General features: G+C 36.4%; 2 protein-coding genes across 4 annotated transcripts; both read right to left on the bottom strand.

The window, feature by feature from the left end:
* Nucleotides 1-739: 739 nt before the first annotated feature.
* LOC129291823 (uncharacterized) lies at nt 740-6,585 on the bottom strand. 3 transcript variants are annotated; one of them, XM_054929374.1, is made up of 10 exons: nt 6,486-6,585; nt 5,607-6,398; nt 4,280-5,042; nt 3,921-4,147; nt 3,331-3,663; nt 2,698-2,944; nt 2,431-2,559; nt 2,151-2,336; nt 1,826-1,949; nt 740-1,729 (listed from the first exon to the last, which is right to left on the bottom strand). In XM_054929374.1, the coding sequence occupies exons 2-9, from the start codon at nt 6,371-6,373 to the stop codon at nt 1,944-1,946; spliced, it is 2,658 nt and encodes an 885-aa protein (XP_054785349.1). In that variant the 5' UTR covers nt 6,374-6,398; nt 6,486-6,585; the 3' UTR covers nt 740-1,729; nt 1,826-1,943. The 3 variants fall into 3 exon arrangements, with proteins under 3 accessions (XP_054785349.1, XP_054785340.1, XP_054785357.1); XM_054929365.1 differs by having other exon boundaries at nt 746-1,346; XM_054929382.1 differs by lacking the exons at nt 740-1,729; nt 1,826-1,949 and having other exon boundaries at nt 2,160-2,328.
* Nucleotides 6,586-8,893: 2,308 nt separating this feature from the next.
* On the bottom strand, nt 8,894-15,590 carry LOC129315620 (uncharacterized). The gene is given in 10 exon segments (XM_054959487.1): nt 8,894-9,537; nt 9,666-9,789; nt 9,944-10,159; nt 10,252-10,380; nt 11,173-11,419; nt 12,412-12,744; nt 12,845-13,071; nt 13,157-14,193; nt 14,196-14,785; nt 15,453-15,590. Coding segments are annotated over 9 exon segments (3,063 nt in total). The 5' UTR covers nt 14,707-14,785; nt 15,453-15,590; the 3' UTR covers nt 8,894-9,298.
* Between the last annotated feature and the right edge of the window lie 434 nt (nt 15,591-16,024).

Here is a 16,024-nt window from a genome sequence, read left to right as displayed (position 1 = left end):
CATTTTCTCTAAACGCAACTGATATATTAAGGTTGGTTCAGATGAAACTTATGTCATTAAGCCATCTTATTCCATATTATATCTTGGAAGGCTTAAGAGAACACTCTTGGAAGTTGTTGAACGCGATCTCTTAATTAATAATATTCCTAAAAGTTTGATAAATGATAGAGCACAATGACGTCTTGCAATCCATGTAGCCGACCCCACCTAGTGGGATAAAGGCTTGTTATTGTTGTTGTTGTATTTCATATTATATCTGATCACCAACTCTAGATTCTAGAGTGCGTTTACGTAATGATTAGTCGCATACAAGTCTAGCAAGTAAAAAACCTGTTAATCATAAATGATTTACGTAATGAGACTAATATGATGACCATAAGTTTTACTACTTTGGGATAATCCTACGTGGATTAGCGGCACGAAGATTTTTTACTTATTATCATTATTTTGTTCATACACCAGCCCTTTTATAGAGAGAACAAATGCCAAGTAAGAAGTGTTGTCTATTTCTTTACAAAATGACAATATTAGGATTAATTACTGAACTCCTAATAATTTACGACATGCAATTCCATTTATTGAGATTTAAGCTTTTTAGAAAGTTCTATTATTTCCATTTAATTTAGTCATACGATCAAGTTTAATTCCCTATCATTGAACTTTTTCATTATTAAGACCTATTTGATGGTTCTGAACTTCTGATAGATTATGGGGCCAAGTTTTGTTGTCAATGAGATCTTGTCATCAACAAGAAACAGAAGGCATTAGTCAACCAAAAGTTGCTTTGGCTGCCAATGGTTTTTACAAATTCAAAGAATTTTGTGTACAGCATTGCTGATTATGTGCATTGTTCAAATTCAAAATATAAAAATTTAACTATATTACTATGAATTGAAACAATACATCTTTAAATCATCTAAAAAATTGTTCAAATAAAATTTAAAAGCAAGTCAATAAAAGAATCTAAGGTATAATACATGATTAGAGTTTATACCCACACTAATAATACATGATTCATGCAAGGCATATTTGGTCGCAGATCATAGACACACCAATAGATACTGGGTTTGTTTCGTTCTTTGGGGGGGGGGGGGGGAAGGTGGTGGATCAGAGGGGACAGTCGATTGGTTGGGAATGGAATGCTTTGTGAAGAATCTCAGACTGCTGCATTTGATGAATCTTATAGAACCCAGAAGCTGTGGCTGCAGATGGGGCCCTCCCCAAATATTTAATGTCTTCCATATTTCCTCTTCCCAATGCCTTCATGCAACTCCATAGCCGAGGTAACATGTAGTAAGATGCTCCCATGTTCATAGGCTCTTCTTGGCACCACACTATCTCAGCATCTATTTTAAAACATCGTAGCACAGAACGACAAGAACACAATGCGAGTTAGTTCATAACCTAGGATTTCGCACTGATCTTCTGATTACGTGTTTCTTCTTTCTTGTTACCTTTTCTCTTCTGTTTCGGAAACACTTACCATTCGTTTGGACGAGGAGATAAATAGGGTGGAAGGAAAAATAGGAGGGAAAACTTCTAAAACTAGTAAATTTTTTTTATTATTTTTGGAAATTTTTCCTCCTAGTTTTCTCTCCACTTTTCCCTCCATTCAAAAGCTTTACTGTTCTTCCAGTGCTTCCAATCTCATATTACTGCCCTAGTTTTAAGATATGCATATGAATGTTTCGTGTTTGTATTGTTGAACTCTTCGTTGATATCTTCCAAACTAGAAATTGAATGGCTACGAGAGTTTGAGTTTTGAATTTGAATTTTAATGAAATGGTAAATAAGCAAGAACGTTTTCTTGGGCAAGGTGACATACCTGGATATCGTTTCAATTCATGCTGAATGAGATCGTATGGGAAGGGACAAAGTTGCTCCACTCTGCAAATTGCAATGTCATTTCTATTTATCTTTCTCCTCTCTTCATTAAGATCGTACTACACCTGCCAAACAGATAAAAAGAAGTAAAAACTTTCTTGCATGTTAATCTTGAGATATCTGAATTCAGAAGATCACTAAACAAAAACATTGATGTAAACTGAATGAGCTAAGAAGGGATTTGACTGTTTGATGTTGAATATGAAACGTGTTTCTTGGAAGATGATGAAGAAGAAATGAAACTGAGAAAGAAGAGAAGGCAGCACCTTTCCAGAGCAAAGAATGAGACGTCTAATATCCTTGTGAAGGTCAGAGTGGTTATTCTGATCCCTTATCAGGCGCTTAAATCTGGTGCCCTCTTCAAACTCACACAAGTTTGATTTGCATTCTTTGTGACGAAGAAGATACTTAGGAGACATAACAATCAGAGGCTTCCTGAATTCCCTATGGATCTTAAAAATTAACACCACCAACACTTGAGCATATCAAAGATCCTTAATTTCAAAACAAGTCTCTTGTTTGTATGTGTAGGGTCATTGAGAGTACCTGGCGCCTTAGAACGTGAAAGTAATTAGCAGGAGTTGTGACATTGACCACCTGCCAATTGCATTCCTGAATCTGCTTCCTCACATTTGGATCCATCTCAGGTATAACAAATGGATTCTCATTGCTCATCTGTCATAGAATTTTTCAACTTTAGTTTAATTGGTTTAACTTTGTTGATAAGAAAACCATTGTGTAAAAGTGCACTCAAAAGAGAGCAATTTATTCAGTCTAAAATTAAACGATGTGAAGAAAAGCATTGTTATTTACCTGAAGAAAGCGTTCCAATCTAGCACTGGAATGCTCAGGACCCTGACCATCATAACCATGAGGAAGCAAGAGAACAAGACCTGTTTGGCGTAGCCACTTTGCCTCCATTGAGCTCAGAAAATTATCAATTATGACTTGACCCCCATTTGCAAAATCCCCAAACTGAGCTTCCCACATCACCAAACTATTAGGGCTTTCCATTGAATATCCCAATTCAAATCCCATCACACCAAACTCTGAAAGCAGACTGCACACAAATAACTTATTAGTCATGCAAATTATGATATTATGGAGCTGTTTGAAACTATTTTTATTTCATTGTTCTAAGAACTGATATTTTTATGGAACATGTTCTGAGAACAAAAAAATAATGAAAAATATGTATTTTTCACATTTTCCCTTATTTTCAGAACAATAATCCCAGAGCACCTAAAAGTTGTTTTCATTTTTTTGTTCTCCAAAACAATATTTTGTTTTTTTATTTTTCAAAACACTTTTTGAAAACACGTTACCAAACAGATTTTTTATTTTATTCTCTTATTCTGGAGAACAAAAAATTATTCCAAAAACAGGTTTCCAAACAAGCTCTATTTTACTGTCTCAGTGAATATGAACTGTTAAAAAATGGATTACCTATTAGTAGCAATGAAAGATTCTTGTCTCTGGTGTGGGACAACGTGGTCAAGGGGGCAATACTTCTGACCAGTTTGTTGATCATGAATTATGGAATGGCGATGACTGAATGTGCCTCTTTCAACATCCTGACCACTCAGACGAATATGGTGACCTTCTGCTATCAGTGTGGCAAAAGCAAGTGCTTCTGCGAATCCCCAGTCTATTCCTTCTCTTGTTTCAACCATTTGCGCTCGTTGTTCATAAAATTTCTTCACTGCTTTGTGAGAGGTGAAACTTTCTGGAATTCTTGTAATTGACCTGCCTACTTCCTTCAACATCTCTGGTTTTACGCTGATGTTTTATCATTCCCACCTCATATTAGACTTTAAAAAGCTTATTTAGTTCTTGTTCTTCAAGGAGTACACAAATTAAAAAAAAAAAAAAAAAAGCAAACTTGTTATACGTTAGTCTTTTGACAAGAAGAAAGACTGATGTGTAACAAGTTTCTTACTTTCACCAAATAATTTGTGTTTGCCACACTTCGAAGATAAAATTGCAAGTTTACTCAAAAATTCAAAGTTTCTAAAGTAGGCAAGAAGCAAACAGACCCTGTGTTTCTAATAGGAGAAAGTTGATCAGGTGACTTGATTCCACTCCAATTAGCTGAAAGCCAGTCCCTTCGATCTGGAACATGATCTTTGCTAGCCAAAAATTCTCCATTAAGAGTTGTATTAATCTTACTGTATAGAACATCAATCTCTTCCTTTTCCACTACGCCCAAGTTAAGAAGTTTCTTCTCATATATCTCAAGAGCAGTTGGTTGATTCTTTATCACCTGCTTGCATTCATTGAACTTATCAACTATTTTCATATTTTCACACGTCAACTTTCCTACCCTATAGTTTGAAGTTGTCACTAAATCTTTTAAAATTTCTTGTGATGAATAATGAATAATGAGTGACTGAACCTTGTACAACATGGGCTGCGTGAAGAAGGGTTCATCAATTTCATTATGACCGAATCTCCGGTAACAGACGACGTCGACCACCGCATCCAAATGGAAAGTCTGGCGCCACTCGGCGGCGAGACGACAAACACGAGAAACAGCTTCCATGTCATCGCCATTAACATGAAACACAGGAGCATTAAACGCCTTAGCAATATCAGTACAATACTCAGAAGACCTTCCAGAAACAGGATCGGTGGTGAAGGCAACCTGGTTGTTCAACACAAGGTGCACAGTCCCGCCAGTACAGTAATTAGGAAGAGCACTCAAGTGCAGATTCTCATAAGCCACACCTTGTCCAGGCAAGCTTCCATCTCCATGAATCAAAATGCTCATGTTTTTTGTTCTGGTTGTGTCATTTGAGTAATATTGTTTGGCTCTGGTTTTTCCTGCGACTACTGGGTTTACTGCTTCTAAGTGGCTAGGGTTTGGAGGGATGGAGATGTGGACTTTTCTGCCATTAATGGTGGTGTGGTCGTAGGAGGCACCGATGTGGTGCTTGACGTCGCCAGTGCCGGTAAATTGTGTGACATCGGGGGAGTTTAGAGTGCCATTGAACTCACAGAAGATTCTTCTGAGAGGCAATTTGACGACTGTGCCTAAGACATTGACTCTTCCTCTGTGGGTTGTGCCCAGAACTACGCTCTCTGCTCCAAAATCTGCTGCTCTGTCGATCACTTCTTGCACGCCTGGAATCAGAGTTTCTGCTCCTTCCAGCCCAAACCTAATTCAGAACCAAAAGAACACCATCCACAATCATGCCTTTAATCAACTCAAATGTAGGATTTATCAGGTTAAATTATAATCCTATTTGGTCACTTAAAGCTTGCTTTCCCCTAGATTCATCATTGCATTACTTGAGTAATGCAGAGGACAAATGTACAAGGGCTAAAAAAACAGACCTTTTTGTTTTTGTTTTTTTTTTGGGGTACAGTTTTGTATTATATATATATATATATATGTATGTATGTATGTATTGATATTGATGATTTAAAAATTATATGCTATGTACAAAAAAGTCTAGTAATGTAGAGAACACAAAAAAAGATAGGGGAAAAGGGGCATACATCCATAAACAGAGCTATGACTTGATAACTTGTGGCATTAAACAGTAAATAACTATCATTCTCATCAACAAAAGGAAAATAGAAAATAATTAACATGCCAAAGTTCGTTTATATATATATATATAATAAAGCAATTCAAAAACTTAAAAAATAACTATTAAAAATTCCAAAGTAAAAATAACATGACTTGATAAAGAGGAGAGAAGCAATTAAATGAAAACCTCTTGGCAGAAGACCACTTGGTGCCCAAGAAAATCTCAAACATCAAGCTCCAAGCAATCCTGTCTAGAAGCACAAGCCTGTGATGGTGATCCAATTCAACTTTCTCAGCTTGTTGTGTCTCAATCCGGTCTCTCAGCCACTTCACTTTCTCATAATCACTAATGTGCATATACTCATACCCTATGCTCCCACAATAAACCTCCTCAAGCCTCCTCACTATCTCCCTCAGTGTCTGAACCGGTCGGTTCTCTGCTAAAAACCCATCAATGTTCTTCCACACCCCCACATAAAACTCTCTGTCCAAATCATTCTCAGAAAACCCATAATATGAAGGATCTAACTCTGTGGGTATGTCTCTCTCAGCCAATCCTAAAGGGTCAAGCTTGGCCTTTAAGTGACCATTCACTTGGTAGGCTCTTATTAACAGCATTAGACTCATACTGTCTTGGATTGTCTGGGTTGAGATTTCAGAAGAAATGATGGATTTTTTCTGGCCAAGGTAGTTTGTGAAGAAGATGTCCCAGGAACCATCCACACTTTTAGGGTCAGATTCCCAGGATCTTTGAAGCTCTTCTAAATAGGCACTGCCTGTGCCATATAAGAAGCTATCTGTGAGCTTTGAAAGAGGCACTGAAGCTGAAGCTTGCTGTGCTGCCTTCTGGTTGAAGTTTGTGGTGTGAAACTTTCTGGTCTGTAATGAAAGAAGTCTCCTTCTGGGAGGACCAAGTTTTGATATGCTTGAAGCAGCTCTAACCCATGATGCCATAGCTAGCTTTCAGTCACAGAACAAACTAAACCAGATAGATTAAATGAGTTCTAGCCCTGAAAAGGAAAGTTGAAACTATAAAAGAAAGCAAGCAAAAGCTTTATTTATATACCTGAAGGTCGAAGCTAGATGAAGCAGAAATGGATGTGTGTAGAGAAGATGCTTGAAGAAGTGAAAGAGGAGGCAGTGGGGTTAATGACATAAAAGAAGCAAGTGCCGTGTGGTCCTAATCATTTGACTGATTCTTTTTTGGGTCATTTTGGCAAAAGATCAAGGGACTAATCCAGAAGTTGATAAGCTTCAACTTTGCCTGATTTGGAAAGTCACACATATGGTTATGGAGATTGACTTTTGTCTATTTGAATATATTTTCTTTGGACAATGATGGTGGCATCTCTTAATTTGGGTTAGAGATTTGTGAAAAGCATTAACCAATTTATAATTTTAAATACCCAAGTTGATGCCACAGATTACAGCTTTAAAATCTATCAGAACTAACTGTTAATTAAGATTAATAATAAATCACACAACAAAAAAATTAAACATTGTCAAGATAATATAAATTGTTATGGTCTTTAAAATTATGTAATTATGTTGCATTGCAGTTTAAATATAAATTACTATAATTAAAATGACCAATTAAATTATGAATACATATATATATATATGCTAACATTTCATTATATAATTAAAAATAGTCTTCTGCCGGTGTTTCTCTACTAGACAGTAGATTTCCATAAATCATGAGAGGAAAAGCACAGCACAGCAAGCAGACGATAGGGGAAAAAATAATTGTAACATTTTTTTTAAGTGTATCAAAGAAATTTAAATTCTCTGACCCTTCCATAGATTCCAAAAGTTCAAGTTGGTGATAGATAGGCCAAATGTCTATATCATATGCATCGCTTTAAATATCTTTTCCCACATTATTGATGGATTCCACTTAATCTTTAAATATTAGGGGGGAGGGGGGGAATCAATCCCTAACCACTACTGCATTCTACTCTTATCACTTGAAATAGCTGCAAAAAGATTGAATTTGATCTTTTCTCATTCTCTACTTTCAATATCTTGTGCCTATGAGAAGCATAACAAATTTATCAATTTAGTAAGGAGTCGCATAGCTTATTAGCTCTATACATATAATATTAAATTTAATTTCAAAGATATTGGAAGAAAAGGGAGTTTAGCAAGTAATGTAGGATTGTGATGAGTTGCAATTTTGGGCTTGAATGGTGGTGGTGTAAATAGATAAAATTGAGTCAATTCTATTAATTAAGTCAGTAAATCGTTAAATTAATTACTTAACTGGTTCAATGAAATGCTTCATTTATGATTGATCTAATCACAATTCAATTACAATTTTAACAATCAACTTTTAAATTAATATTTTGATTGATTTAATAACCATACCAATTTTGACATTACAGTGACAAGTGCTTCTCTTGTTGTTTGAATGCCCATTTTAAGTAGTCTGTCTGACATTTTGCTCAAAAAAAAAAAAAAGTAGTCTGTCTGACATGGACACTTATGTCTGTTGCACTGAGCTTCACGCATAAATTTTAAGAGTACATACGTCTTAATGTGAATAAAGTGTTCCCACTTGCCATGGAGCCTTCATGCGCAATGGCTTTCAATCCTGTAAGTACTCAGACTCCACAAAAGTATTTGTCATATCAATATCTTAATATCACGCTCTAATCTCTACTGCATTAGTATTTCGACCTTATTTTAAATATTCAAAATATCTACTCCCGCTTCATGTTTAAGTCAAGAGTTTTGTTCAAACTATTCTTTCTTTTTCTTGGACGAATTTTTCACTCTAGTTTTATTTTTTTATTTTTTTTGTCACAATTTTTGAACACTCTTTATAAAAGAATGACTCTTCCTCTTTTGCTAAATTTTCTTAAAATTATATAATTTGCGAGCTTTATCTATTTATTTCTCACAATTCAGGAAGATTCATTCTTTTCTTAGATAAATAATGTTGCTAGTTACGATAAATAAATAAGTAAAAGTAGAAAACCTTCCACATTTACAGACCAAGAATCAAGGCCATCATGTATCATCTTGACATTTATCATTGTGAAGGATTGGAATCTAAAGGCACAATTGGGATGAATTGAAAATGGAGCCTCTAAGAGAAGAGAAAGACAGACAAAAGGGTCGTGGTCAACAAATTCATGCAGGCAATTGAGTTGGGTAGTTTTATAATGACAATCGAAATGAAGCGTTGGTTCAATTATTGAATAATGTCCCTACACTTATCTTTCTATATCTTGTAATCTTGTTTTGGGGTCACACCCTTGGATTCATTTGTTGATTACTTCTTTCTTTAAGATAATTAAGCAGACTGTAATTAATTACTTAAATAGTCAAAACATGTGTTCTGATAGAATACCTACAAAAATTAAAAAAGCGTAGACTTTAATCTTAAGAGGCCGACAATAAATTACTTCCGTTTGTTGGAAAGAATGTTGACGAAGCTCCAAAGGCCATACAAATAATAGTAAACAAGAATTGACAAGTAATTAATTTCATTTATTGGAGACAAGTTCCAGAGGCTCTTCTACCAAGCAATGCCTCCAAACATCACAATTCACAACTCACAAAAACTCTTCAAGATGATGCATTTGCGAACTATATATGATTTTGTTTATCAAAAAAAAAATCCGAAGTTTCATCAGAATCTTCAACTTACAAGGCAGCAAGCCTGCCCATTTTTGATTTTCCAGAACTAGTACCCGCAAAGTAAGTATACTATCACGAAAATAAGCTGATCCCAATTTTTTGTCAAAAGTAGCGCAGCACAGAATCGTGTGAACTATGCAAACATTGAGAGACAGAGGCCACCTTCCAAATAGTGTGATGAAGCATCGTCCAAGTGCTATTCAATGGTGATGCATCCTTGAAGCCTTTTCACTTTCAGTAAGGGAAGCTGAGTGGTTCGGGTTGAATGGCTTTCTGAACAAGCTCAGCCTGCTCCTTCAGATGAACCTTGTAGAAACCAGTAGCTGTGGCTGCAGATGGAGCTCGACCGACATATTTAACATCATCATACCCTCCCCTTCCAACAGCCTTCATGGCGGTTATAAGTCGTGGCAAAATGTAAGTATATCCACCCATGTTCATTGGCTCTTCTTGGCACCAAACGATCTCAGCATCTAGCAGCATGAATTAAAGATGAAACAAAAAAATAATGATGCAAAAATATAAGTGTCCTTTTGACTTTCGATGATAAGCAGCGTAATAAGGATTCATAACAAAAGAGAAGCTGAAAAATATCTCTTACTTGGATATCGTTTAAGCTCTCTCTGAACAAGGTCGTAAGGGAAAGGACAAAGTTGTTCCACTCTACAAATTGCAACATCTTTTGCATCTACCTTCTTTCGTTCATCATCAAGTTCATAGTAAACCTGCAATGGAAATAAGATATGGATGGTTGTAAACTACAGGTGAGGAACAAAATTGGATACGGGGTATAAATGTAAACCACCAGATGTAGTTCATATAAAACCAAGTGTATGGCAGAAATACAAGGACAGCGAGTCCCAATCATGACCAACAAACCTTTCCAGAACAGAGGACCAGACGCCTAATACCCTCCTCCAGGTTTGAGTGGTCATTCTGGTCTTTGATGAGGCGCTTAAATCTTGTTCCCTGTTTGTCAAAACCTGGGTGGCCTTGGACATCATCGAACTCAGATAAATTTGATTTGCAATCCTTATGACGAAGCAGGTTCTTAGGAGACATTACAATGAGAGGTTTACGGAATTCTCTGTGTATCTGCAAGAGACAGTAGAAAAGTATAAGCAAATGAAGAAACTAGCCAGAAGAAACAATAACATTCATGATTCAATCAGTTACATTGCACCAACCTGCCGCCGCAGAACATGGAAGAAATTGGCAGGAGTAGTGACATTCACAATCTGCCAATTACACTCCTGAATTTGTTTACGAAGGGTTGGATCCATCTCAGGAATAACATAAGGATTGTCATCAGCCATCTACCAGTGAGTTAGTTAATATGTGTTAATTAAACAGCAAATCCAGGTGAACAGAGAGGGCACATGCAGCAGACTGTCTTGTTTGGCTTATGGAAGGGAATGGAATGAAAAAAGAGAACTTTTAGACGTGAAACATCATGTATGTCCCAGGATAAAAATTAATAATAAAAAAGAAATAGTTGTCATTAAGTAATGATTATAAGGATATAATAAATATTTCATATAATAAATATTTCACATCTCAATTTTTATGAGCTAGAAAGGGATTACCTTTCTTGAGTTGTAACCAAATGGACCTAAAAATTTGGTCAACTTATAAAAAGGAATTGAAGTTAATTTGCATTTATAACAAAAGTTCAAAAATCCTATTCCCCAAGTTAGTTGACAAACACTGCTTCTCGCTTCTTTACCCTTTCTAACATTACCCTTTGCAATAACCTAAACACTCAAGTCTTAAAAGTATAATTACCTGTTACAATCGTCAATTAATAATAGCAGGAATAAGCGTATTGATTAGAAAAATCTGAAATGAAAGAATACGTCAACAAAAAAATTTACAACATGAAGGACTACTTTGGCTCAATTTATATCAAATGACAGAGTAGTATTGTGCATATACAACTCAGATAACCTCCATTTCCTCACCTTTTATCTTCATATACCAACTAACCAACAGATGGGCACGAGTAAGACAACTGACTATCCAAAGTCAGAAAAAAGGATCAAGCATAAGGACCAGATGCGTAAAAGTGGTATTAAGAAGCTAAAAATAGATAATTCACAACACGGTACCTGAAGATAGCGTTCCATTCTGCCACTTGAATGCTCAGGACCCTGACCGTCGTAACCATGAGGAAGAAGCACAACGAGCCCAGTCTGACGAAGCCACTTAGCCTCACCAGAACTCACGAAATTGTCAAATATCACTTGAGCCCCATTAGCAAAGTCACCAAATTGAGCCTCCCAGATTACTAACGAATTAGGATTTTCCATTGAGTAACCCACTTCAAATCCGAGGACACCAAACTCAGAAAGAGAGCTGCATATGATAGCCCATTTAAAATTGTTTTAATGCAGAAAAGTAAACCCCATAAAAAAGTCTATAGAAGCTAGAAGTTTTAGCATCTGAGAAAAGCCTATATATATTCGCATCAAGTTTGGAAATTTTAAATAATTCAGAAAAAGAAAATTCTTTATGCCAAATTCACCTTTGTGCTCTCACCTTCTGAAAAATAAAGATACCAAGCCAAATTTGGTGTGAAGAAAATTCTCGGTGACAGGAATAAAATAATAATATCACATAAAGAAAAGTAACGTAGTTAAAATTAATTTCTTTCACTATATGGTATGCACATATAGGAAAGCAAAATCAACAGTAGTTCCATTTGAAAAAATTAGTCTGGCATCTTGTTTTTGAAATGGACTGGGTTTATAGTTATATAGATAATCTGATACTCCAATTTCTTAGTGACATGACCCAAGAATTATTTTTAACACTTGCTTGGTCATTATTCAAAATTTTAACCTTCTGTAAAATTCTCAATAGCAAAAAGAACCAAATAAAAAATGCCCAAATAGTGTCACAAGCCACAATTTAACAATAATAAGTAACATGAACCCAAAAAATACTACAAGATGAAACAAATGCAACCCGATATATTTATCAGAAATTATTCAGTGATCTAGATCATGTTCAAATAGATACACCTTCCTCACATGCACAGTTGACTACTCATGAATTTCTTAACTATAATTCATGCAACAAAGATTTTTTTGAACTTGATATTATCACTAATTCTTCATATGGATTATGGAGTGATTAGCGGCCGTTACATTTATAATGAAGTATAATAGACACTAACCTACTGTATGGCAACAACAAACTAGTAATAGGAAAGAAATATGCTAGCCTGATATAATAGTTAACCAGGGATCAAAATTTAAACATAAAACACAGATTACTGTTGCTAACAGTAAACATCTCATTTTGGTTCATTAGTGATCAAAATTTAAACATAAAATATAGATTACCTGTTGCTAACAGTAAACATCTCCTCATTTTGGTTCATTATAACATGATCCAGGGGGCAATATATCTGCCCAGTTTCCTGATCATGAAGTACAGCATGGCGGTGACTGAATGTTCCTCTTTCAACATCTTGGCCACTCAAGCGAACATGATTACCTTCAACAACCAAAGTAGCGAAAGCAAGTGCCTCTGCAAATCCCCAGTCAATACCCTCACCAGTTTCCACCATTTGGGCACGTTGTTCATAAATCTTCTTCACTGCTCTATGAGGAGTGAAATTTTCAGGTAAGACTGTGATTGCTTTCCCGACATTTTTCAAGATCTCTGGTTTCACACTGCATCAAGAAGATCATATATTTCAGCAGTGCTCTAAAAAATACTAGAATGCCGACAAGCAATGAAGCAAAACTAACACTATGTTTGCGACATTCATACCCAGTGTTCCGAATACGTGAAAGTTGTTCAGGTGACTTGAAACCAGACCAATAAGCTGAAAGCCAATCTCTTCTTTTCGGAACATAATCTTTGCTTGCCAAAAATTCTTCATTCAGAATTGAAGTGATCTTCTTGTGTATCTTATCAATATCATCCTGTGTCACCTCTCCCAATTCCAAAAGCTTCTTCTGATAGATCTGAAGAGTTGATGGATGATTCCGGATGACCTACAGCTCAAAAAACTAAAATTTAATTAACTTAACTAAAAACAATGTATTATAACAGAAGGAAACATATTATAAGAAGGCTAACCTTGTACATTTGAGGCTGTGTGAAGGATGGTTCATCAATCTCATTATGTCCAAATCGACGGTAGCATACTAAATCAACAACCACATCTGAATGGAAAGCCTGGCGCCACTCAGCTGCAAGTTCAAAGGCATGAACAACTGCTTCCACATCATCACCATTTACATGGAAGATGGGAGCATCTAAAGCTTTGGCAACATCAGTGCAATACTGTGAAGACCTGCCAGATCTTGGATCAGTTGTAAATGCAACTTGATTGTTGATAACAATGTGTATAGTCCCACCAGTCGTATAATTTGGAAGAGCACTAAGATGCAATGTTTCATAGACTACACCTTGTCCAGCAAAGCTACCATCTCCATGAATCAAAACACCCATGTTTTTGGTTCTGTCCACATCATTTGAGTAATACTGTTTTGCTCTAGTTTTCCCAATGACAACTGGATTCACTGCTTCCAAGTGACTAGGATTTGCAACCAAAGATAAATGTATCCTCTTTGCACCCCTAGTTGGGCGATCGTAAGAAGTCCCCAAGTGATATTTAACGTCACCAGTTCCAGTGTAGAGCCCAACTTCATCCTGAGTCTGACCACTAAACTCACTAAAAATCTGACGTAGTGGCTTGCGAACTACATTACCCAAAACATTCAATCTCGCCCTATGTGCCATTCCCATAACCATGCTCTCCACCCCAAGATCTGCAGCCCGATCAATCATTTCTTTCATGCCCGGAATAAGAGTTTCTCCCCCTTCAAGCCCAAATCTCTTTGCTGATGTCCACTTGGTGGCCAAGAAGTTCTCAAAGAGTGTACTCCAAGCAAGTCTGTCAAGAATAACCTCACGACGTTCCCGATTCAGCTGTGTAGGTGCAGGGGTTTCAATCTTGTCTCTAAGCCAGTTACATTTCTCCCGGTCTGCAATGTGCATGTACTCATACCCTATGCTTCCACAGTAAGCTTGCTCAAGGCGTGTTAAAATGGATCTAAGGGTTTGCACTGGACGATTCTCAGACAAGAATCCAGACATCCTCCAGACCCCAAAAAGAATTCCCTATCAAGATCAGCTTCAGTGAAGCCATAAAGGGCAGGGTCTAATTCATCAGGGATTTCTGGTTTTTCCAAGCCCAAAGGGTCTATTTTGGCTTTCATGTGGCCATTAACCTGGTATGCTCTTACCAGTAAAAGCAAACGCATACTCTCCTGAATTGTTTGGCCAGAAATTCCAGGGGAGGTTGCAGCCTGACCAACAAAGTTCCTGAAGAAATTGTCCCAAGACTCATCAACACTGTTTGGGTCAGCTTCCCAAGCTCTTTGAAGCTCCTCTAAGTAGACGCTGCTTGTCCCATCTAAGAAGCTGTCAGTCAACCTAGAGAGTGGAACAGCACGAGGCACTGGTGCACTTTGCGCTTTTGATTTGAAAACTGTCGTGTGAAACTGTCGATGTTGTGATGGAAGGACTCTGGTCCTTGTTGCATAATATGATGATCCACCCTGAGAAAGAGTTCTCCTGATTGCATGCTTTACCATGCCGGAACCAGCTCTAAACCATGCCATGGCTCAGTCCACACGATCAGGAATATTACCAATGTTCTATCGGCTGTTCTTGTCAAGTGTGCCTTTATAAGCTAGACATCTATCTCCCCCATTATGAGCAAACCAACGAACAAAGAAGTTCAATATTAAAAGCGCTAAGAATTTATTGAAGGAACTAAAATGAAGTGAAATAACCAATGATGATAAAGATGATGAAGATAAAAAAAGGAATAATAAAGATTGTTCGGATAAGACGATAAATATGAAGAAGAAAAAGAAACAGGAAAAGCAGGCAAATTGGAGGAGGTACCACAACAAAAGGCAATGCAACCGTTAAGACTGGATATCAAATCCCATCACCTCTACTATTTAAAGCATTCAAGAGAAAAATTTAAGTCCCGAGCCATACAATGCCAGCAAACACAAAATATTAATCAGCAACCACAAAGGGTCAAACAATGAATTAAACCCAATAAACTTACTTCAACAAAATAAACTAGATATTCTAATGTCAACTCCATCGAAAGAGAAACTAACGAAAACCAACAGATCCCAGAATCTATGAAAGCAGTCAGCAACCATCACTCTTGTGAATCAATCCGAGCTTGCAAGGAACTTTAAAAATAAAAAATAAAGAACCAAATTTCTTTCTTTTCAATTCCCTGATCAACTCCAAATCAAGTCAAAAATAAAAATAAAAAATAAAAAACTAAGAAGAATTGGGATTACGACAGAAAGCGAGAAGTAGACCAAGTTGATGTTGCAACCTGAAATGGAGGAAAAATTGGAAGAAAACCCCAATCGATTGAAGAGAAAGTGAGTATGGGCAGACTTGGAGGCCGATATATATGCCGATCCTTTTTTAGCCCCACGTCTTCTGGAACAAGCACTTATGCTGCGTTCAAACCTTTTCTGAAAAATATTGTTTTTTTTTCCCTTATTTTCTTGATCAAATTGGATTGGCTAGCATTTCAAATGCAGCCCAGTTTGTCATAGTGGTAAAAAAAAAAAGAAAACGGTTTTGAGAAAATGTCAATTAAGGACCAGTATAGCATATTTATATTAATCAAAAATTAATAGATCTTGAAATTTTACTATAATTTATTGGTTCTTAATTAGTATAAATTTTTCATGTGAAATGATTGAATTGTCTTGAAATATAAAATAATAATAAATGTTACTCATATTGTTATTGACGCTAACCATCAAACCCTTGTTGCCAATGAGGTCACCAAAATTTCGACACTAGTGATACTTTTATCTTTTAATTGGCAAAGTTGGTAGGCAGTTTGATCCCATAATTCTTTGATGAAAAGCTCCACCAAGCCCTTTTAATAAT

The sequence above is a fragment of the Prosopis cineraria genome, unplaced genomic scaffold (assembly GCF_029017545.1).
Source record: "Prosopis cineraria cultivar Desert tree isolate PC_DT_omini unplaced genomic scaffold, ASM2901754v1 PC1, whole genome shotgun sequence".
Classification (NCBI taxonomy): domain Eukaryota; kingdom Viridiplantae; phylum Streptophyta; class Magnoliopsida; order Fabales; family Fabaceae; genus Prosopis; species Prosopis cineraria.
Note: the sequence above shows the minus strand (reverse complement) of the source record. Positions and strands in the feature narration are given on the sequence as shown.